Source organism: Embiotoca jacksoni, unplaced genomic scaffold (assembly GCF_022577435.1).
Source record: "Embiotoca jacksoni isolate LCO1_2020_lvr unplaced genomic scaffold, fEmbJac1.0.p SCAF_31, whole genome shotgun sequence".
Taxonomy (NCBI): Eukaryota; Metazoa; Chordata; class Actinopteri; family Embiotocidae; genus Embiotoca; species Embiotoca jacksoni.
Genome location: NW_027185383.1, coordinates 2,474,509 through 2,499,977, shown reverse-complemented (window position 1 = coordinate 2,499,977; position 25,469 = coordinate 2,474,509). Strand labels below are relative to the sequence as shown.

General features: G+C 40.4%; 1 protein-coding gene across 2 annotated transcripts in view; it reads right to left on the bottom strand.

The window, feature by feature from the left end:
- slc6a9 (solute carrier family 6 member 9) overlaps positions 1-25,469 on the bottom strand; it is a 78,224-nt gene that overhangs the window by 20,597 nt on the left and 32,158 nt on the right. For both annotated transcript variants that reach the window (XM_069164438.1, XM_069164437.1), the window contains one exon: positions 1,801-1,957. In XM_069164438.1, coding sequence (XP_069020539.1) covers positions 1,801-1,957 — 157 coding nt within the window. The remainder of the gene's footprint in view (positions 1-1,800; positions 1,958-25,469) is intronic.

Sequence of the window (25,469 nt, the reverse complement as noted above, 5' to 3'; positions counted from 1 at the left end):
GTTGTTAAATTTGTAGTTCTGTTACAGGCTACAGTGGCTTCTGGTTTACAAAATAGTCAGCTGCTTTTGACAGCGACACAGATGTTTCCTTGCAAACGTTTCAGACATCACTAAAGGTTTTAGCAGCTGAGAGCTTCCTGGACTTTTAATGGAGCAACCCAATGCAGTGAGACACGAGTTGGAAATCACTAATCAGTTGCTAATAATCCAGGACTAAGGATGCCAGGAGAACTGATACTTTGATACCTGACCAATGCTAAACTTCTGAAAACGTGACACTACCTGGTGTTCTGTGTTACCATAAATACTGAATTTAATGGAGATTCTGGACAATAACAATGTAATATGGTGGTTAATGCAGGTGCAGTAACAGGTCTGCAGTAACTTGTGGAAAGAAACACACACATGTTGCGTATGGAGATATTTTGTGTTTGAGTAAATGTTCAGGGTTATAGATAACAAAAGCCAGTCAGTAAACACACCTCGCAATAACATGTGTTTTGGTTGATCTGATCACAAGTGAACAGCTCTAAAGAGCAATGAGGACGCACAGATCTGATCTGCTCAGACCACGTTCGGAGATGTTCTGGGCTCCGTATGTTCACCTTCTTTTAGCAGCGTGCGCATGAATGTACCCTGGGCCACACTGAAGGACTACCCACTCAACTGACATCCTCATAAGCATAAATAGATAAACAATAGAATTAATTTGTAATATAAAATATATCCTTGATGATTCTGCCGAGTGTAGCTAATCTGTACAGAAAGTAGGTGACGTTTAGATGTTAAAAAAAAACCTCATTACCAAAGCCTCCTCTGGGTTTCATTTTTATGTTTTAGTTTACCTTGTCTGTAGTTTCTGACACTACAAACCCTGAAAAGTTCATAATCAGGTTCATTTATCTACCACAACGCAGAGATTGGCCCTTTGTAACCCGCTGAGATAATTAAATAAACTAAGCCTGTATGACGTATTATTATTATTATGACATATAAACGTATGACCAGGTCATACGTTTTCACAATGAGTTTCTACTTTTTCTGTGTATTTTAACCACAAAATGATAGAGGCATATAATAATATTCAACAATTTACCCACAATAGACTATTTCTTATATGCAGTTTATCAAGTCAGAGATCTGAAGGCTTTTTGACAGATCCATATCATGATTATAACATTTACACTTTTAGAAAAAAACCTGCTGTGATTCACAACAAGGTGAACTAAAAGAAAAGTGTAGTTAAGTTATGGGAAGATTTATTTTATTTCCTAAAGAGCCCTTGATATTTTTATGACCACATCATTTGGTAGAATAACTCACGGTAATACCTTAGAGTAGAATAACTGATGGTGCATTAAAATGAGCCCCAAGTCAGCAAAAATGTCAACATTTTTTCGTTATATCTAAGTGCTTATAATGTTGTCCATCTAATCAGCTGTAATGAGATGCAGAGGATAAGTAGAGCAGAGAAAACTGTAACATGTTATGATGGTGATGTATGTGTCACAGGTGGGCATTGTTTACAATATTTTTTATTGACTGCCTCTTTTACACGTTTTAAATGTTAAATGTAGCATCAGTGGCCTCAAAGAAACGATTATCACCATAATGTTTCATATCACCTTCGAACATTTCCCTGCTTATCTACTAATCACTCAGTTTGGTCCGCATGATTGTCCATGTATTTGCATTATATGTTTTTTAATATACATGTATGTATGTATGCAATTGGTTGTGCTGTACTTAATTTATATGCCATAAGCACAATAGAAATGACCTCCACATTGTAGTGCGTACCTCCTCCGTTTCTGTAGCAGAGGTAGGGAAACCTCCAGACGTTGCCCAGGCCCACAGCATAGCCCACGCTGGTGAGGACAAACTCAATCTGGTTGCCCCAGTTCCCTCTCCGGGAGTTTTCATCTTTCTTCACTGGCTCTCCTGGAACAGCTCCGTTCTACAACAAAGACAGAGAGAGAGACACGGGTGACTTCGGGTGACGGAAATGTGAGTGTGTTCCTGAGATAGTGCTGCTGCAGCAGGTCCAACAAATGCACTATAGGCACATAAAAAAAACCACCTCATTTACAAGCACACCTCAGAAATGGATGCTCCGGCAGAGAAAAGCATCCCGAGAGGACGTATTTGCCTTGTGTGGCCATCAGATTCTAATGCTGTATTATTCTCCTAAGAATCCTGCAATGGTGGTAAATAATCAACATCTTTTTGGCGCATGTGAAGCTGAATTATTCATGTTTCACGCTCACGCTCGCACTTATTGAATAAACTCTGCTGAATACTATCTCTTCTACCCCAAAGTTCAGCATAAGGTGGGCGCGCTGGAGCAGACGGGATGTAAAGTGAAATCAGCGCCTTAAGAGCAGCCGATAAGCATTTGGTCATGTCAGTTCCAGCCTCCCCTCTACTCCCCTCTCCTCCCTCCCTCCCTCCATCACTCCATCTGCTGGCATCAGATGGTCGCTCTCCCCTGACCTCCTCTTTAACCTCAGCTGTGGCTGTCTGTGCATTTGTGGGCACACATGAAGGCACTTGTGCTCTGGTAGAAAAATAAATACCGCTACTTTACGTCATTTGTACTCTATCATACCAAATGTGAATATAGGTTAAGATATATGACTTGATCAACAAACTTAAAGTCATTCTTTTGATCATTTTACATAGATTTGCTTAAGTTCTGGCAATTTAGTGACACATGAACTGTATATCAGGGTCAGTTCAACAGAAATTCACTGTAGGATCATTAAAACATCAATAAAACACTGTTTAGTTCATGTGAATCACAGTTCCCCATGAATATAAGAGCACTATTCCAATTTTACATTGCAATGTTAACCTTATCGAAATTGAGCTCGATACGATTCCTCTGGCCAAGTTTGGGTGATTTAACGATATTCAGGAGTAAAACAGATTGTGCGATTGTGTAAGTTAAAATGTTCTTTGCTGTACATATTATAATGATACAGGAGAGTTACTTTTTCATGAAATGGATCGACAAACTGTGGAAATATTCCGGTACACGGATGAAAAATGGGAATGGTTGTTGAATTGTTAATTGTTTGCTAAATCTTATTCAAAAGCAGGAAGGCAAAACAGAGTATCTAATTATATTTACTCTGATTTAATCTCTATTCTATAATTAATGCTTTTTTCTGTGATTCATGATTTTTTTTTTTGCATCTGAAAGCATCACATTAAATAAATGTCTATATGGCTTATATGAATCCATGCTGTCTTGTAAGCCCATACAGACACACTGCACAGCAGTATGCATGACACCATAATACAAACTTGATTCATTCATCCATGCTGCCTATGTTATCTGGGCTTGTCAGAGGCGGCTTTCAGAGGCTCCTTCAATGAATAGTCTCAAATTTTTTAATATGATTTGGCTTTGAATCTGACAAAAATGTAAATACTGCTCGTAAAAAAAAACCCATCCTTCTTCAGTGCACCATGCTGCTAATTTAGATGTAAAACAAATCTTTGAAACCACTAAACTGTCAATAACTTCACCATAAACACAGAAACTGGAAGTACCACAGTTCGGCTAATGGACTTAACTGTTTATTAGTTTAGCATATTTTATTTTAATTCTATAAAACTGCTGCAGGACAATAAGTCCTGGGGAGAGCGAGCAACCGACACAAACAAGATCACTTCTCCTTCATGATCCCACTTCTGAGACCGAGTGAGACATCTTGTTCATCAGCAAAAACAAAAAAATCTGTCAGCAAAACAGCAACAAGCACATGTAACAAACAGCTGACATATTTTCCCCAAAGCTCTGTAGTTTGTCTTTGAGTCTGGCTGTGCTTGCATGTTAGAAGGGCAAAACAACGAGCATTTCTCCAGCATCCTTGACCTTTCTTTGTGCAGAGCTGAAGCCTGCAGGTGGGACAGACAGGAAGATCAGCAAATACAAGCTTTGTGAGTGAGGAGAGGCTCGAAGGGGAACCCACGGTCACAGCAGGGTGCCGAGTAGAAACCCCCAGCGGGGCGCGCATTACGACGCCTCCGACGAGTTGACTTTGGAAGGGAAAGAAGCGCCGGAGACAGAGTGCAGCTGTGTATGTTCTTGTTCAGCCTGGCCGTACATCTTGTACATCTGACGTCCCTATCAGCAACCAGGTGTGGGCCTTCAGAGGAAACACAGGCGCGTAAACACACGGGATGACAGGCTGCACGCTGGTCTAAAACCACAAAACGAGAGGAGGGGATGAAACACGGGGAAAAGCAACGACCTCACTGTCCAAAACTCAACCTGCTGTGTTGAAGACGGACAAGTTCGCACACTTTGTCGACTATTTTAAATTCCGTGGCACAGTGAGTGAATTCAAAAGAAATAGTGGACGTGGTCAAAGTCTATTCTCTCATAGTGAAAACCAGGGACCGAGATGGTGCAAGGTAAAATTCTGTTTACATATTTAGAATTAGAAAATGCATAACTTCAGCCAGAATAGTTGATCATATGTGTTCATTATTTACAGTGAACTACTGTCATTGGACCGTTTTCTAGTTCAACTGAGTTCGAATGATGGATGACAGAAAATCTGTAGCCATTAGAAAGCTCTGATTAGAGGTTTGCACTAGAGACCAACACTGACACTGACTTTATTAGGTATATCAGTAATGGGCCATATGTGACCCTTCCGTAATAAATAGATTTTCTTTATTTATGTTAATATTAAAGTGAAATGTTCTGCTCGACATACAATCAATGCCAGCATGCTTTTGTTTTAAGTGCCACAGAAAGCAAATTGTCACAATATACCACGTAGGCCCACTGGATCACAATGCCTACTCCGTGTCAGCTGATATTTCAATTTAAGGGACAACATCAACATTTGGGGAATAACGCTGCGTTTGAGTTGGATAAAGATCGATTCCACTCTGATTTCACCGTGAAACTACAACCAGCAGCCAGGTAGCTTAGCACACACTCTGGAAACAGCTGGCCTGCCTGTTTTGTACAAAACTGTAAGTATAGAAACAACATAGGTAGCCGATGTTGTTTCTATACTTACAAGACTCGACCAAAAAAGACTCGACAACAAGACTTGACCAAAAAATAGCCGAGCCTAAAACACATAACCTCGTGTTTTTACACTTTGGTTTTTGTATGCTTTACGGAAGACACAATTTTACAGGTAGACTCACAGCTAGACTTTTTTTTTTTTTTTTTTTTTTTAACCAGATCTAGAGGACAGAGGAAGACTAGCTGTTTGCAGTCTCTATGCTAAGCTATGCTAACCTGCTGCTAGCTGCAGTTTCATCATATTTATCAAACAGAAATGAATTTGGATCAGTTGATCCCGAGTTTCCTTCATGAATTTAACAAATAAACAGAATTTCAATTATTGCTTAACTTGGACCTCCTTGTACATATATCATCAAGTCTTAAGACGACAGTTAAAAATTCTAAATGTATATTTTGCTCTCTAAAAGGTCTCACCTAAAATCTAGAAAAACGCAGACATGACTATTCTTCCACAAAAAGAAGACTTGGTGGACCCGTTTATTCCAACATTTAGACGCTTCATTTTGTTATTACTGTCCTTATCCAGGAAGACTATGACCCTCAAGTTCAAAGATTGTAGATAGATTTTATGGGAAATGGAAATTAAGTGAAGATTTGGAAAAACAGACGGCGAGAAAGTACTGTGAAGAAAATTCACATAATTAATCAGAAAACAACTTCGAAAGGAATGAATTTGGAGATCAATTGATATTTGTAGATCGATCCTGAGTCCAGTGAACATGGACTAAAAGTAACAGCTGACTGCAGGCTCAGCCCTCAGTAATCAGTATCTGATTTATAAACACGATCATGGCTGAACCCTCTGGGAAAAGATGAACTTTTGTGTTTTTCATGACATCCCTCTCTTCCTCGACTGACCCGGTGTCTGCTTTGCTCCGCCCAGGTGTTGTAGCCTGTGGTGTTTGCTCCTGGGACCCCCAGGTCAGTCAGTCAGTCTGACAGACTCTTCTCCATATCGCTCCTTCCTTCCAGTCCTCCCTCACGTGCTTCTCTGGGACCATCTGCGCTTTATGTAAGATCACACATTGCCCCCCCCCGCCTTGTTTCTCCTTCTATTTAGTTTGCAACTTTCTCTCCTTCCAAGGTGTCTTTTGAGTGACAGCATTTACTTTGCTGAGACTCAAGTCTCTCTCTTTTTGATTTACAGGGGTGAAATAAAACAAACTAGCAGTAGGAAATTAAACATACTTAGGGCACGACCAGCTGGTTTTTATGACAGATTTGAGGGTTAAGAAAACTTCTGGAACAATGTTTCACAGTGACTTAAAAGTAGTGCTCACATGTAGGTCTTAAATTCTGTCATGTCGCGTTTCAAGTGGAAAGTACGTCTTTTCATTTGCTAAGAAAAACATATCAAAATGAGTGAAAGGAATTGTTACAAATTGAGCTTGACTTAGAAAAACAACAGAAACAATCAATCAAAGCTTCGTAGATGGAGTAAAAAAAAAAAAAAGGAACACAATACTCAAAGCAGTGCAATAACAACAGACCGATTTCCATAAAAATGAGAACAAACAAAAGAAGTAGCTCAGTTTGCTGACTTACAGAAACTGCAAATCTCATATCAGCATGTCTTCAACTAACCAAAAATATTTTTCATCCAAATACTTCTGCATCCCCGTTTATGGAAAAAAAAAACTATTTAAGATTAATGTTGAAATAATGAAGTGAAACCAAAATACAATTCAGTCAACGCATCAGAACTCTGCCGTAATGTCTTAAAAAGTCAAAGATCAAGTTTTACACACAGAATATTATTTTTTAGTGCAAGCAATGTGTCTATCAAGCATAAACACACCGATCATGCAAAAGCATACTTTGCAGCAACAAACTGTTCAATCTCGTCCAAACATCCAGGGTTAGAACGATGCCAAAAATGTCATATGACATTTTATGAAATACTTAAAAAATGCACATAACCTTCAAGCTTTATCATCTAAAGCTACAAAAAAATGCAGCTTGATTGGACATTGGACCTATGCGATATATACAGAATGTAATGCTGTTATTCAATGCCAAATAAGAAAGCTCAAGAGTGTTCATATGGGTAATATGTGTCTGCACAATTTATAAGTTGAATCACTTTTAGCTGATTGATTGCTCAGAAATAACAATGTGACAGGAAGTGTGGTGTGCTGACGGAGTGTGTTTGTGTGGGCACACGTTTACATACTGGTATCAACCATTAATTACACTTTGATCTGTTTCTGATTGGTATGCATCTTATTACATTCAGAGCCTATTCAGCAGAAAGCCGTGCTGGCAGTAGTGTAACGGTCAAACATATTTTGGAACTATAATCTCACAGGTGTGACTCCAACAATCTGTCAAACATTAGTTAACATAATACGAGTCTCTTACTTGTCTCTGCTAAGCTGATCTTAAAAGGATTCCCATCTCAGGGCCGAAAATATGAATGCAAAGAGAAGCGCTGATTTGTGTTGTGCAGGCTCAGACCGCCAGTGACATAGCGGGATGAGTCCCTGAAAATGTGTCAGTCTACAAAGATCTGCAGGTGTAATGTGAAGGGAATAAATGCTCTCCTGTTTGTAGGATGTGGAGGTTAAAAGCATAAAGTTGAGCTTCCTTCAAGCCATGTCCTCAATTTCTAACTGCTCTGATGGAGCTGCTCACTGACAACAAGTACAAGACGTCCGTCGTCCCATGTCATACTTTTACTTAAGGTCATATTTAATAATGTGTAAACGCATAAAAAATACTGACTCTATACAAGAAACAGTAACACTGTGTTGTTGTAAATTAAAAACACGATCAATATCAACCTTCTATTTTTCTAAACCTGTCCTAAAAGCATATCAAATAAATGTTATAGCACTATTGCACTTTGCCCCTTCTGTGTTTCCTCTTTACGCCGCTGCCGTTCATTCTTTGTCCTTGACGGCCCAAAGAAAGCACTTCAGTTTTGTAAGCAGACACGCAGCACTATAGGACAAACACACAATTTCAGATATCCATTTCCATACACACACCAGGCCGTCGTTTTGACAGACAGCAGCACTAACCTTTCAAACCAACGTCTCTGGACAGCTGCAGCCACGTCTGTAAGGGAGACTGTCCGTGGAGTATGGAAGAACAACAACATTCCTTTCAGCTTGTGGACATGGACACACACACACACACACACACACACACACACACACACACACACACACACACACACACACACACACACTTAAATTACTTTCCTTGTCTTAAAAAATAAAACACAAATTCAGTTCAGACAGTGAGGGCTGGGTGTACTGCATAAAATTCCCTGTATTATTTCCATCCATCTCAACCACTTCATTAGTCACGATTCGTCATGCAATTGCAACAAGAAAGCAGGTAGTAGTGCCGAGCTCTGCAAAGGCCCGATAATCTCCCCTGCAGAAGGTGATTTGTTAATATCGTGCTACTGCTTACTGTGCATGTCAGTTACTGTTGGACCGAATTTTATTTAGAGACGCCTCCTGTAGGGTGATGACATTTTACTGACACCTCACTGCTCTCCTCGTTTCTCAGGGGAAGCTGTCTCTCTCTGCACATATGCAAGTTTCCCTCAATCAAAGTTTGCGTTGCTTGTTTAAGCAAATAATTATATCCTTGTCTGTGCATATACAATTACTGTGGTATATACATGAAAAAAAAAATTATATCAGGAGAGAAAAAATATTGTTGGTTTCATTAGAAGGGTTTAGCAATAACAACATGTAACAAAAAAAAAGAATAGTGTGATTTATGGACCTTAGATATTTCCCCAAATTCAATTATCCTGTTATCATTTATCATGTCTATGACATCTAACAGCTCTGTGGGAATACTGTGGTGAAAACACAACACAACATACACACACAATCATATAGAAGTTTACACTTCATGCAGAGCTAATTACACAGGCCGATAATGTACTGTACAAGTTTATTTCCGATCAAATGTACTTGGGAATAGTCACCAACTCAGAAGACAGACAGTGTCTGTTCAGGTTAGCACAGAAATATAACGTACACGCGAGTGGTAACCAACAATGATGTCACCCATTGGTTTGCGAACGGATGAAATTAAGCCGTTTTTCGGATTTGGGCCGTTGCCATTTTGCTAGTCCCGAGCGGTTTGGAGTCTGAAGCGACCCTATTTTGATAAGCTGAGGGGGAGCGAGCGGGGTATCTGACTCAATCTGATTCTAAACGAATACCACCGATAGCCGTAACCTGACTGCACCAAAGGCCTGTTAAACAAATAGCCCCCAAAAACACAGCTTTTTGAGGCTTATTTTCTAATTAAGGACGGGATTATTTTCAGATGGATCGCCAGTAAACTAATAATAAGCGAGTAGATAGCAAAACTGAAATAACTGGTGAAAAAAAAGTATTGACGTCGAATTTGATCAGAGAAGTTGAATGGGAGTCCATGGAGCCAACCTCTGGTTGGTGGTATTGCAGTTTATGGCACTTTCACATCGGCCTCATTTTTAGACCCGGAAGCTATGTCCACTTTTATATGCAGTCTATGGGTACATGCCACGTACTGGCTAGGAGCATTAGTACCGGATAGCCTGTTTTTTTTTTTTTTTTTTCTACATGTAAGGATGCACCTGCAGTGTTTAAGTACCTGATCCCACTCCAGATATGTATTTAGCCTATCACTATACATGCTATTAATGTCTTATAAAATGTTGTTGTTTAAATCCTCCAGTGGGATCTTAGATGTTTTGAAATCACTTTTTTAATCCTACATGCTGCTCCTTGTAAATCCAGATGTTCTGGTCGTCCTCCTTGGTTGTGCAGCTGTGCCCCGCAGATCCTCCAATCTGAACTCAGGACATTCTCTCAGCACCGCTCTGTAACAAACACTCTGTTGTCCGTCCTCAAGCTCCTCTCATTGTGTTTCACAACATTAAACAGAGACACACACATTAGGCCATGTTGGTAGAGACTGACAGAACATTCACATCAGTGCATTGTAGTTCGCTGCAGCAATGGCCCGTCCTTGGTCCTATTATTAGGCTTATTATGGAGACCGTTATTAAAAACAACTGACACAACATCTGTATGACTACGCTGATCAGTTAAAATTTCAGATGTGAGTAAACTGCAGATGCAATAGGCAGAGATGCAGCTTTGTTTTGGTACAGAGTGAAAACATGTCTTAAGTCTAATTCCACAGTGGAGTTTTGCCTCCCGTCTGTCTCCAAAATAGTGCAGTGACACACAATGTCTTCAGACACTGTTGAAACAGGAAATAAAAAAGACGCAACAATAGTGCAACTAGGGATAAAAGACTGGAGCCTAACTGACACTGGAGTTTTGGGGCCGATGCCGATATTAACGAGTACAAAATTATTTGAGTATAAAGTGCACATAAAAATATTTTTTTCCAATGATCCTTAAAATGTGATCATTAGACACTTTTGATTCAGAATATTTTACAGTTTATTGTACACACTGGCAGCAGTGCATTGAAACAGTAAACTTCACTGACATTTCAATAATTATGAATAACTATATTAAAAGAAAACACAAATAGAATAATTTCGAATCCACCCCACCTTTCTTTTTCTACACTATGTTATGTAAATAAAGTTTTCATATCGGAGCATAATGGCCAACGTATACGTTAATACCGATACATCTGTGACAGGCCAATAATATTGGATGACAAAATCTGCAAAATTCAATAAAAAAATCAAAAGGCAGAATTGTCTACAATTTCAGGCTTACATGCTTTTCAGACAAGTTTAAACTGGTGATGTAAATTTATCTGATTCTAAACCTGTGAGAAAGAGCTAACTACTGATTTGACAACATTAGTTTTGGTTGTTACAGTCGTAACAACAATGGCAGAAAATGGCTACTGCGTCATGGGATATGTATGTCCTTCAAAATAAAAGCCCAGCATCAGAAAGTCTGTAAACTTCATAATCAAAGTTTTGACTATTTTTCCAGACACATCCACAACCCACACAAAACAGCCCTGATACCCAATTTCAGTTGCAACCCACCACTTGAGAACCACTGGCTCAAATAATACCAACACATCATACTCTGTGAGAAAATAGAGAAAATCCCACCAAATCCAAAACACAAAGTATGTGTATCTTCAACAAACTGCATGATGTAATGTGTTGCCTTGTGACATTCATCTGTTACTGTACAAACAGACAATAATGAGCTGTAGTTTCACACGGCAGAACATGAGGGGTTTCTTTTTTAATTCTGGGACAAAAAAATGTCTCTATTGGCATTACGTACTGTCAAACTAATAAGTAATGCAGAATATAGTCTGGAGCTGGAAATGTTGGGAAGGAAAAAGGGATGTAAAGACGTGATGAAAGGAAGGAGATGCAGGAAACATCTGTCCAAATACTGAATGAGGAAATATAAAATAAGTGTGCATCTATGGAACTACGGCCTGTTTTCAAACTGTATATCAAGACTGTGTCGAGTTGCGGAAAACATTTTTTTTACACCTGGCAAAATCAAACTTCTTAAGAGAGTCCATCTTCTGCTCAAAAGAATAAACTTCACAGCTGCTGATGGCGATACAACTGGAGATGAGAGATGTGGTGACGGTATGTTCTACTTCGATTAGTGTTAGGAAAATCAAACGCAGCTCAAGCAGCTCAAGATCTCCAGTCACTCAAATTGGAATTAAAGCAATAACTAGAGCTCTGATGAAGTTAATAGGAACAGCAACAGTTTGTAGTCTGTACATCTCTTGCATCAGAACAAGTCATGCCAGTCTCTTTAAATTAGAGGTAAAATGAGAAGAGGTGCTGTAACAAACATGTCAGCATGTCGTTCACTGACAAAGCAAAAGAAACTGTCAACTTTGAGTAATTTAAAAAGGTTTCGTATTTTCGTGTCTTTTCATGAGAGATCAAAGTGTATTTAAGAGCGCAGATGTTTTGAGGATAACTCTTAAAGTCTTCGAGATGTAATGGAGGGATTTAAAGACATATTATGTTTCTCTTTGACAGGAGCTCTTTTTAATAAACAGTCCAAAACTGGGATGGCACGTGCTGTCCAACATTTTCCTACACATCAATACTGCACATTTAGTGCCTCCGAGACGCTGTGATTGATGTCGCTGCCATGTCTTTCATTCAGTTTCACTCAAGTTTTTTTTTTTATATTCAATTACAATTCTACAAATATACAGTTTGCAAAGAGGTAGTGTGAAACTCTAAATCACTCTTAAAGCCACTCGTAATGCTGCTGTCAAAAGTAAACCAATTAGCTTCTACTAGCGCCCAGTCAAAGGTGATCCTTCCGCCCAGACAGGCAAAACAACATGTTGTCATTTTGCAAACTTTCCCCAGCCAATAATCAGGGCCCTATTATTCAAAGTGGCAAACGTAATCTCCCTTGCTCCACCTATGCAGAGTTTAGTAAACATGTCTGTCTGCAGAGACTGAATCCACTCGGCTATTATGGGACAAAAAAAAAGCCCACCGGATCCCCCCAAAAAACAGACCGCTCAAAGCTCTCTTTATGAATGGGCTGTGAGGTGAGAGTAATGGGCCTAAAGACAGTGTAGACCGTGGCTTCTCAACCTGCTACCATTGAGGCCACATACCAAAGAATCCTACTGGGCAGGGACTGAATATAAATCCCCCTCCACGGCTGATTAATTGACACCAATGGGTGGGGTGTCGGGAGGAGGAGAGAGGAGGAGGAGGAGAGCTCTGTCAGATGAAGGGTGGGATAGATGTCCACCCAAAAGCTTGGGGTCACTTGCAGGTTACATCACTCCATACACTGAGAGTCAGTCAGGCATGTCCAATTCACACGACACAATGAAAAGTAAATATACAGTATGTGCATTCAGCTCTGCTTCCAAGTGCATTTCATGGATATTTCGCAATTCATAGGTGTTGGCTGCACAAATCCGAAGAAATTATACATCCACTACGTTTCAAAATGTGAAGAATGATCAGCGTCTGAATAACAACATTCTCGAGTTGTTCTAGTGTCGCCCACATGATCTGACTCTGATCTGCTACCGAGTCCACATACCTTGTGATTCTCATGGTAAACAAAAGGTACACAAGCAAGTTTGTGAACAATGCTGAAAGGTTGAAACCTATGAACGTAGGCGATTCTACCCAAAACACATTGAATTACAATAAAGTGTAAACTCTCATTCAGTTCAGGCTTTAACTTTAAATCCCTGAAGCTCCATGTCATTCTTCACACCTCTCTGTCACTTTGTGTATACAACCAAGAGCAACACCATGAATTTGAGATGTCGCTGCCCATGAATTATGTGCCCTTATTTCCCCTCTCCATTAAGACAAACCCGTTTGTTTGAAGGATATTGGTACCTTCATCTTATGTCAAACTTGGTCAATGGTTTAGGTTGGTATCTGATGCACACATAGCCAAAACAGTCCTTTTTTTTGCAGGTGAGGCCCTATGCATTCTTGGTGATCATGTGGCAAGTGAACAGCTCTGGCAACACAGGTGGATGCATGCTCAAATTTCCCTATCAAACACAACGCAAGCGTGTTTGGTAGTTTCAGACGGATACAGCTGTCATTTTGATGTCCAGAACCCATGTTGTTTAAACAAGAAATGTACTTGCGCCCCTGTGTGCGCCTATTATTAACAATCTGTTGAAACTGTTTTCGATCAGATGTGTTTCCTCTGACGAGAAGCGTTCTTTCCTTTGACTTGGCAAATCCATCACTGATTGGTTTATTTCACATTATACCCAAAACACACCTATGATCAATTAAAGCACTAAGTACAACTCATTTAAACCAAGTGCCAGAATTTGCACTCAGATAATTAACTGTTTAACTGGCAAAAGTGGATTCAAGTAGGCCCACTAGCAACATACAATTAGGACCTTCTTTAAAATGGAACCCTTAATCACCAAACAATGATCTGGAGATCGTAGATGGATCCAAACCTCTCAAACACAGTCTGTATGCAAAGTACACTCCAGTTTCAGTTATCTGGTAGATTCATCGATTATGCAAAAAAACCCACCAAATTCTGCTGGCTTTATATCTGAGGTCCTATTAAATTTTTCTCCGTTGAGCAGTACTTCTACATAACTGTTCTTGGTAAATTGATCACAGACTGTCACATATGTTGTGTTTTGTGATCAGTTCTGAGACCTGAACTGCAGCTAATCAAGCTCCTTACCGTGACATAATTTTCCATGGTGAAGAACTTGATGCAAAAGCAGCATCAGCCCCTCAAATAGTCCCAATAAGCCTGGTGGCCGACCAACGTCTCTACCTCTGTGAAACTTATAGGACTAAACTTACCAGGCTGGAATCCTCAAATGCCTTCACCCAGGGACAAAAAGAGGAGGGGGGGCTAGATGTGATCTTTGTAAGAAAGTGAGGTGGGGGGTGGGGTTAAGCAGGCCTGATGAGGGTTGGTGTGGCCAGGGGAAAGGTTAGGGGGCGGGCTTTTTATGTCAGAAAATGAAACATGTATATGCATGTGCAGTAGGAGTGGACATATTTATGTGTTCATGTATGTGTGTTAGATTATCCCTCTCATGTACGTACACACGTGTGTGCAGGTTCTATTATCTGAGAGTTTTATTTCAGGAAAGATCACCTAAGATTATCACTGACTCCACAATGGTTGCCGGATTTTCACTCCAGTTTGTGTACATCAGCCACATGCGAGATCCATGTAAAGTATTCCAATTTCATGCAGAGGCCTGATCTGTGTTGTCAGTCTCTTTCGCTGTCTATTATCTGCGAGTGCAGGATGACAGTAGCCTGTCAAATCACTGTGAAGATAATCTCCCAATCCAATTCAGGAATAGGCTGTTCTCTAATAAAACAATGGTATTACATGAGCGTGAGTGAACGAGGGAGCGATGTGAAGAGGCAGACTGAAATAGAGACGGATAGTGAGAGCTCGTGGAGAGGAAGAGCGACTGACGGAGTGGGAGAAAGGAAAAGAGTTGGGAGACGGAGGGGCGGTGAATGCTGATGTGTGCAGACAGGCAGGCAGGTCGAGCAGGAGCTGCTGGAGCCATGTGCACCCACCCACCCCAACTCCAACCCTGCACCCTCACCGCCCCTCCACTGCCCCTCGCTTGTTCACTCATTTGCTTAACAAGTTCATTTGTGCGTAGGCCTTCATCGGGTATGGCTGTCAAGTGATGCGCGAGACTGGCCCGCGGAGCTGTTGGCCCTCGCAAGCTGTTCACCTGCATCCCTCTCAACCCCGCACACATGTAAGGACACACACACACACACACACACACACACACACACACACACACACACACACACACACACACACACACAAGTGCACACGTATCTTTGTGCAGGAGCACAGACAGGCATCCAGTAATGCCATTGGTGTGAGCAAATGGTGTGTGAATACTGGGTTTAAGCTGCAGCATTTCCACAACATCAGCTGTGGAACTGACTTTCAATTTGTTTTTCCTTTTTTTTGTTGAATGTAGAGTCTGTTAGTCGATTAATCAATCAATTTACAAACGGAAAATTCATGCTTTGATTATCAACTTATTGTTTAATAATGTATCAAGAACAAAATATTAAACTGTTTTTGTGCTCTTTCTTTCTCTTTCTTAGATGCAAACACACATCAAACTCCATCCAACCGATCTTCATCCATCTCTCTTGATTTGCTTCATTGTTTCAGTTCCCTTCACACGAGGCAGCATGAACAGGCATCACCTCTACGGAGTCGCCCTCAATCCTCGTACTGCACAGCAAGTGTGCTGCTTCGACAAGACCATGCAGGCACGCAAACACACACACACACACACACACACACACACACACACACACACACTGCACACATGTAGTCTCAACACACAGTAACCCCCCCGGTTTCCCTGCTAACAGTGAGCATGGTGCCTCAACCAGCCTCATCATCAGCTCTTTTCTCCCCTGGTTTTTGCCTCCTACAAATCCATGACAAAGCTGACGAATCAGCCTCATCAGCCTTTTCGCCCTACCCCATTTCACAATTTTGCTTAAACTTCCCCTGCTTTCAAAAAGTTGCAGTGCAATGCAGTGTATATGTAAAGCATGCAGGTCAGAGCAGTGTATCACACTCAAATGCAGAGGAACATGAGTTGTTGTAATAATGCCATCATTACCTTCATCTGCTATGAACATCACACAGCTACATTTAATGGTGAAATTTAAACATCATAATTAAGAAATGCTGACTGGATCATGCAGATGTGTTGATGTGATTGATCTCTGTGTTTGAATTAACCCTCGTGGCATCGTACTGGATTATAACCACTTGTAATATCATAAAATGCAAAAACTGATTACAGGGTAATTACATCAGCTAATTATGTCAAATTACATTAACCACCATGTTTGCATGTGTACATCTGAAATTAAGCACATTATGAATGTGATAATGATAAAATTTGTGAAAAGGAGTTTGGACATTCAATGTCTCACAATGAATCAAGGAATTTCAAAGTTTTGAAGGCAGGAACCCAGCAACAAATTAATTTTAGGAATAGTGCATGTGCACATTGGCATTCCAGACAATCACTTATGGTTCTTGGTTAACAGTATAAATAAAGGTGACACAGCTGTAAGGATTCATTTACAGGTCTTCCAAGTGAACTTTGAAGAGCCAATCAATATATTTACCTGCACACTCGCATTGTGGTTGTCATCAGGCTAGTTAAACCTATCCTCAGTTTCAAGTAAAGCCGGGCTCACACTACACGAATAAAAACTGATTTAATCACCGCTGAAAAATGTACAGTGCTGAGCACTTATATGTCATGAACGACAAACAGGACTTGTAGTGGGACATAATTGAACAACAGTTATTAGGTGTCTGGGACGACACCACAATGAAAAGTCTACGCTGCCAGAATCCTTTTGTTTTTATCTGCCTAGTTTCACATCCTACGACGTGTTCCCTGAAGTCAACACATAGGGTGAGAGAGTGCTCTTTACTGTGCATTTATAAACCTAGCGAAAGGACCATTAGCACCATACTTGTAGTGTTGCCATTGTCCCAACAAAGACACAGCAATAATAGCCTATGGTACTTTGATTCCCCAATCTGACAAAGTGACCATTATATAAAAGATGTCCATGAAGACAAGTTAAATATATTGATAATAACATGGAATTAGTTCATCCAGGAAATCATGATCTTGCAATTACAGTAATTTATGCAAATTCAGCCATCATTGTGAAAAGGTTGCTGCAAAACTCCTGCAATAGAATCTGCGGTGCAGGCATTATAGCACGAAGCACGTCTTTCCAAACCAAACTTGCCCAATCAACAAAAATAGCTCCTCATTTCCAGTCAGCAAGACTCTTCAACATCTCATCATCAAAACAAACCACAATGATTTTGCAGTTTTTTGAAAAATCCCAGTTTTACAACCAAATAATCACATAAAACTCAACAATTTGATGCAACAAAATGCATTACAGCTTTTGAGACAAAACTCAGTAATTATAACTCCATGAATCAACAAATATCTGTTATATTAACCAACAAATCCAGGAGACAATTTTTACTATAGAATTGCACAAAGTAACACTTCCTTGCTCTCTTTTTGGCAACACTTAGGACACAACCATTTATTTTTAGTACCCTCTTAATAAAACACTCAACAAAAAATGTAAATGTAACACTTTTGTTTTCACTCTATTTTTCATGAGTTGAAGTAAACATTTTAAGATTTCTTCTGTGCACACAGAATGTTTATTCCTGAATTTGTTTACAAGTTTGTTAAAATTCATGTTAGTGGGCACTTCACTTCTGCCAAGATAATCCCTTCAACTGACTGGTGTGATACATCAGAATGCTGATTAAGGACTAGTCACAATGGAAGGCCACTCTAAAATGTGCAGTTTTATAAGGCAACATAGTGTCACATGTATAATTGACATCCCGTGAATTGAATATTCATTTCACCACCACAAGCCATTTTTAACAGTCTTTAATACTTTGGCAGTACATCCAACCAGCATGACAACCGCAGACCTTGAGTAACCACGCCAACACGGGGCCGTAACATCCAACAGCTTCACCTGCAAGATCGTCTGAGACCAGCTGATGCAGCAGTTGGTTTTTCACGACAACAAATTGTGAGAAACGGTCTCAGGTAAGCTCATCTGAGTGCTGGTCGTCCTCACCAGGGTCTTAACCTGACTGCAATTTGTTGTTGTAACCAACTTGAGTGTACAAATGCTCAGCTTTGTGGGTGTCTGGCACTTTGGAAAAGTGTTTCTTTTCACAGAAGAGTCCTGATTTACAATGTACCAGGCAGATGGTAGACAGCGTGTTTGCTAATGTGAATGTTGTGAACAGAGTGGTCCGTGGTGGTGGTGGGGTTGCGGTATGTGCAGGCATAAGCTAGGGACAACGAACACAGGTGCATTTTATTGATGGCAGTTTGGGTGCACAGAGATATTAAGATGAGAGCCTGAGGCCCATTGTCATGCCATCTATCCTCCGCCATCACCTCTTTTTGCAGCTTGATAAAGGACGGGACCATGTTGCAAGGATCTGTACAAAATTTCTTGAAGCTAAAAAACATCCCAGTTCTCGCCCACATGTTTGGCATGCTATGGATTGACGTAACAAGGAAACATTTAAATAGCCCTTTGTGAATTTTTGCCTGATACTGTAAAAAAAAAAAAAAAAAAGATCATGATTAAACTACACATTTTAGAGTGGTCTTTTATTGAGACAGGTCCAAGAAACCCCTGTGCAATAATCATGCTGTTTAATTTGGTGGAATAATTATCTTGGTATAGGTAAAGTGCTCAACAACAAGGACTTTCAAGAATATTTATATTTTGATATATTGTAGTTGAATATATAGGCTGACAATGACCTTCTATAGTATTTTCCCAGAGTGCCAAACCTGCACTGTTGCTCCTCACGCATACTGCCATTTTCACAGAGAAAAGAAAGGCAGATCTGACCTCACTAGAGTTCTCCAGTTAGTTCTGGTTTGTGATGAAGAGTTCCTGGAACCTGAATAAATGAGTAGCCACAGCAGTGTGGCACAGCTAAAGGTCCAGGGCTCAAGCAACTCTGCACTTGGACTATCTCCGTGCAAAAGTCTTGCGTGGAGGCAAATATAACTTTGCTTTTTGTCAAACCAAATTGTTTGATTTAAACATGTCTTTGTTTTTTTCTGTTTGTGTGCGTATCTTTTAGTCTGAAATGAGGACTGTAAAGACGTGTCTATAGTCATCAGTACTCATATTAGAATATAGCCTCCGCCCGTGTCAATCCCAGTCCCAATAGCCAAAAGTTAGGAAACGCTGCCCTTTGCCACTTTAGGCTTTGGGAAGTTCACCCTTGCCATGACCCCAACATTCTTCAATAAAGGTTTTTTTTTCCTGAGGAGAGTAACTCTAGAAGGGCTACAAACCACAGTGTGACCTGCCCATATTTGCATTTTTCTTACTACTCCTTATAAATAGATTCAAATTTGTGGACGGTGGCTTCTTCTTGACATGAACCATGTAAACCCGGTTTCTCTTGATGAAACACGACCTTTACCCTTGATAACAGCCTGGGAGTGATAATGACAGTGGAGGGGGAGCTGTTAGTAAGTAAGGGCACATGACGTTCACCTAATGTATGACTACTCTATTATTTGTCACGTTTTATTACTTTTGTTTTGTCAATCCTGAGATCCTAGCAAGATATCAAGCAAGATGGGAATGACGAGTTGTCACAAAATGACAGTGCTCTGATAGATATGACTAAAAAAAACAACCTTTCAGGCCACAACAAAATGCCTAGTGTTGCGCTACCTCAAAGTCTGACCCCTTCAACCTCGGTCAAAGTCTGTCTCTGCTGATGTTTGAAACCCTGTCATTTTTAGCATCTCCAAGGTTAGGAACACATTCTGAGGAAATGACCCCACAGTTTCTTGTTTCAGCTAAGTTATTTGGCTGCTGTGTTAAATAAAAAAATAAAAAATTATTTCACAGATTATCACAAATACATGTTTCTCTTTTCAAACACTACATATGTTCAGTGAAACAGAGTAAGAGGTGTAAATATACTTTGCACAGAACATAATCAATCCAGACGCTAGAATTGAAATGGAACACTCAGAACATATATAAGAGTGGCCATGATGTCAAATATCAAGATTTAAGGAGCGAAGTCAACTACAATTGCCACGCACATGTTCCAGACAGAAACATCCAATCACGGAGTTTAAAATTCTGCCGCACTTACACATTGATGGATCAAATAAAAAAAGTAATTGATCACACAAAATGTTGGATGTTTACAGTATGTCCTGCTGCCAGTTTATAATGTATCCAAATACAAAAAATAGGTTTCACCACAAACATAGATTAGAAAGTTTAATTTAAATGAACAAAGTAATAATTTTCAGCTATTGTGAAAAAAAACCTTTGAACAAACACTTTTTTAGTGCAGTTAAGTCATGCAATTTTCTGACCTTACCAGACCGTTCAAGCTGTTCTATTACTTCCTCTTACCCACTTAGACATTATATCCACATGACTGATGATTATTTATCAAAACTCTTATATCGTTAATATAATTACTATCATATTATAGAATTAATATAAAATATTTTGTGAAAGCACCAGTAGTCAGCCCTAAAATATTGTCACGATATCAACGTCGAAGTATTTGGTCAAACATATGGTGATATTTGATTTTGTCCATACACTGGTGAGCAGGGAACATGTGGTTGTAAAAAAGGAAGAAAATAAAACAACAATAAAACAAACCTGATTTATGGGTACACATAAATGCCCTCCAGTCCTTCATCTCTCCCATCAGCTCCCCTGCTCTCCCCTCAGCGAGCTATCATCATTAATTCTCCTATCCATCCACTCAACTGCGCATGTATCATCAGTTCGCTGTGCGCTGTGCGCTGTGTGGTGTGGTGTGTGTGTGTGTGTGTGTGTGTGTGCGTGTGTGTGCGTGTGTGCTTCTGCAAGGCAGCTTTGAGCCCGGAAGCCTAGGGAGGCCGAAGGGTTAGAGCTACCACAGGACGAGGGGCACAAAACATACACGTACACACACACACACACACACACACACGCGCACACGCACACGCACACACACTTCCTATATCTATTTCTGTTTCTCTTTTCTCTTGTCCACTTGGGTCTGTTGCCTTGCTTGCTAAGCCTTGGTGCAGTGAGTAAACACAGCTACTTTGCACTTCCGCTCCATAAACTGCAACACCTGCCCCCGGATGGGTAGAGTTTGTGTGTGTGTGTGTGTGTGTGTGTGTGTGTGTGTGTGTGTGTGTGTGTGTGTGTGTGTGTGTGTGTGTGTGTGTGTGTGTGTGTGTGTGTGCCCCTGCTGGCTTCCTACACTCAATGTAATGTACTGAACTGTATATTAGCAGCTACCGTAACATTAAATCTGACAATCCATGGATGTTTCACAGTCGATTCCATTTCAATAAGTTTTATTCCACTTTCCTGATCATGTGTTGTTTTTCAATTTTCCTGCCAAAAAACCCCCCAAAAAACAGCATTGTTCCTGATATCTAAACCAGAAAGGGTTATTTTAGGAGAACGTAACACATCAGGCTGCTGCACTGGCACTGAAACCATGACAGCCTGCAGGGCAGACAGGCTAAATATGTCTACGTTCGGTCATATAAACAGACATAAACAGAAAAGGTAGGTGTTGGAGTGCTACAGCGGTCTTGGATGAATGCCTCTATGGTGGAAGAATTTGTACTTTTCTACAGGCCCCATTAACTTCTTGGCAAGGCACCCTGTGATCCAGAAAATCTGCTTTTATACAAAGCAATAATTTGGGTCAGTTGTTGAAGCTATAAATTGTCTTTGAATTAAGACTAGTTTAAAGGCAGTGGCAGCGATCGGTATCAATTCAAAGCCTCATCGTGTAATCTCCACGTACATGTGCAGGTAACGTGAATACAACCAGCAATGCTCAAACATGTGAAGAGTAAAATATTAACTGAAACTACATGAAGTCCGAGCACTGACAGGGCAATCAGAGCTGTTGTCGGGATATGGAAATGGTATCGGATCTGATCTTTTCTTTCAGTAAAAGCATGTCAGAGCCGATCACCAGCGCTCCCCTTCGCAATTACCAGATCCATCTGAACTCCTTATTACTCCAATTATTAGTCAAGCATGCCTTGAAATCACACATGACCTCAGACTGTTGTCCCAACACGGCGAGGTCGGTCTGCCGCTGTGTGGAAGGATGTGACCCATGTAATGACAAATGAGATGAAGGAACGCGGTTTTGATCGGAGCTGAGCAGCCAAACTACTTTTTAGTGAGAGAATTTAGAAATTAGGAAGCACGAGTATATGAGTTGGGCATGTGTGCAAAGCTTTTGAAATAAAAGACATCTTTTTCATACAGAGGGATATACATTATTATTATTACCATTATTGGTTCCATTAAGGGCAATTCGATTACCAATTTAAACCCAATGAAAACCATGAGAAGACTTGCAATTACTAGACTTTGATATCAAACTGTTTGTAACTATCGTAAGCCATAAATAAGTGTTGCAATTAAATCCATGGTTTCCACGACCTTGTTCCTTTTCAATTATGTTAGTATTACCAGCTCAGTTGGAGCTAGTGATAATGTAAAGTGTGGCTTGACGTAAGAAAGGGAACGCTCTGGTTTTCAGCATAAATGCAACGGTCCATAGAAACGATCTACTTCTTACCTTTTCTTTTTGTTGGTATCTCTCACTCGGTTTATTTTCCTTACTGCCCGTTTCTGCTGCTCTGCGCTACGTGGTCTAACCCCACGTTATCATTTGTTGAGAAAGAAAGTTGAAGCACTCGTTTTGATGCCGCTGAAGTCCCAAAAGAAAATGTGTCAGACTCATTGCCATTTAGAAATGAGATCGTATATAGGTATGAATCAAGATTGCATTTTCAGTATGATTCATCCTGAAGTCCTTTCCCCAAATGATGTGTTTGTGTGCGTGTGCGTGCGCACAAGCAATCAGCTTTGTAAGCTCAAGTCAACCCACAGTAATCAGCTCGACCCACGAAGATGTCTCCTGAACCTCCTGATTACGTCCATCAACAACTGATATTACAAGAAACAAGCAATGACAAGTGGGGAATTTCAAAGTAATTTAAAGAGACATTTTTCTTAGATTTGTTTTTTTATAATCAAGGCATAGAGCAGTCAATATGCTGTAAGAAACAGTTTAAAAAACACAAGACCTGGCAAAACATGAAGGATTTACTTAATTTGATAGGTACTCTAACTTTGGCTTTTAAGCCTTTTTCCGGTCACGGTGTATTTTTTGAACTCCATGACATCAACATAGTCCACAGTTCCAACTGTGTTTTTTCTCCAACTGTGATTAAAATGGTTGAAATTTCTTACTTTATAAAAACTCTATTTTTGTATAACAGAGGTTTCAAGTGCAGCTGAGATGCATCCATCCAACTAATTTACCAAAGTAGAAAAGGACTTTGCCCACACGACTGATTTGTCAAAGCAATTTGTGCTTCAGCGGAAAAGAGCCCCCCCCCCCCCCCCCCCCCCCCCCCCCCCCCCCCCGGCTCGGCAAACAGAAGCGCTCACATGCCAATTACACAACCTCAGGTTATGATGACTATATTGCAATTGTTTGTGGCAGATATTAACTTCCTTCTGCCTCTTTTCTGGAGGCTATTTAAAAAAAAAAAAACAGACTGCTTAAAAACAGAAAGAACAAATCTGATGGGATCTCTTGCAGTGGCATGACATTTGAAACACCTACACAAGACTTTGTGTCGATGCTACTGAACCTGTCTGACTCTCTTTATTGCTGTGGTGCAAGATTGAATCAAAAAATTCAAAAAAGGGTATCTTGAAAGTACAAAAACCTTCCAATTGGCCCGCCATAAGCATCACGCCCCGGAGTTTGGCCCGCCTACTTCCAGGTTGAAGAATGTTGAGAAGCCTAAAGTTGCATGACCATGATTCATGTGGAGACATGAACAAATGGAAGGGCTGACCTGTGTCTCTTGAATTTGACTTTATTTTTAACAAGTAGTAGTATTCATGATGGATGAAAATTAAATTTGCTCTGTTTGAGGGGTTTTTCACCTTCTGACGCATCATGACAGGCAAAAGTTAGAGAACCCTTGCTGTACAGTATAGCCAACATCTCCACTGACAGCACCGGCTCGACTCTTCTCGATTTAACTTGCATTTGGTCTCAGGTGCTTTTTCTAAATTTCGTTTTCCACTGCAGGTAGTACTCCCTCAACCGACAGACCGTGCAACCGCCATAACATCACTTTCAAAATCACCTCAACAAAGGTGCCGTTCACTTCTACAGAAGAACTTCGCACAGACAAAGATTGCTAATAAAGTTCAGTGAGCTTTTGTGTCTCTCCTCAGGGCATCAGTTGTGTGAGCACTAGAGATGGGCATTTCGAGGTAAATTGCTATTTGAAATTCACTTGTAACTATCAGATGAAAAATCGATCCCCCGCACCCATCAGTGGATGGACCGTCTGTTTGGTGCTTCACTCTAATGTCTGTGCTTAGCTGTTGAAGATCTGTATGCTAGCTTTACCTGGAGAGTTTTTGCTCCTCACCTCATCTTCATTAATGTTTTGAGGGAATTTGCACCGTCGCTTCTAATCTCTTACCGACACACAGTTTTACTTGCAAAGCTCCGGAGTCTGGGAACAACGTGTTCTTCTTCTCCTTATGTTGTTTATCGGCGGGTGGCAGACAGCTTTTAGGGACATTACAGCCACCTTCTGACGGGAGTAACGTATTACAACTAGGCGCCTGGGAAAATAAGGAAGAATGATATACTTACAGAATTTTTTTTTTTTAATATTTTAATGACTATTTGAATATTCAAAAATCATGTCCCATCCCCAGTGAGCACCTCGTGGGTGACCTTTGCTGTGATCACACGTCCACTTCCTTGTTTTCAGGTGAGCGGGCCTTGCGGGAACACATATCGACGATGAAATAGAGTTTGACACAAGACCGACTTCAACAAACACTCACTTGGATGTAAAACTTTCAAATGTTTGAACAAGCATTGATCTACCTGTGCAACAGACTGTTCCAGTGAAGGAGGGACAGGACGCAGACTGATAACTAGAGTGAGAGTCATTTGCAGTGTGGAAGCTTGTGTTCTGCAGCGTTTTCACGTCACCATTAGGTATCACCTTAGCTCGCTCGGAACCCCGACGAAGGCACGAAAGTAGTCCCAGGTACTAGATACCATCCACGGACAACGGAAAACCCCCAAAAAGCGTTTAGAATCGAGCCGTTACTATCAGTGGAGAAGCGGCTTATGTCTCCTGAGGTGAGTGAAGAAATCACTAAGAGGTAAAAGCCCGTTTGAGGAAAAACTACAGAAGAGTGTGGGGGGGGGGGAGGAGGGAGAGTAAGGTTTCAATGTCGTTTATTACAATAAACAAAACA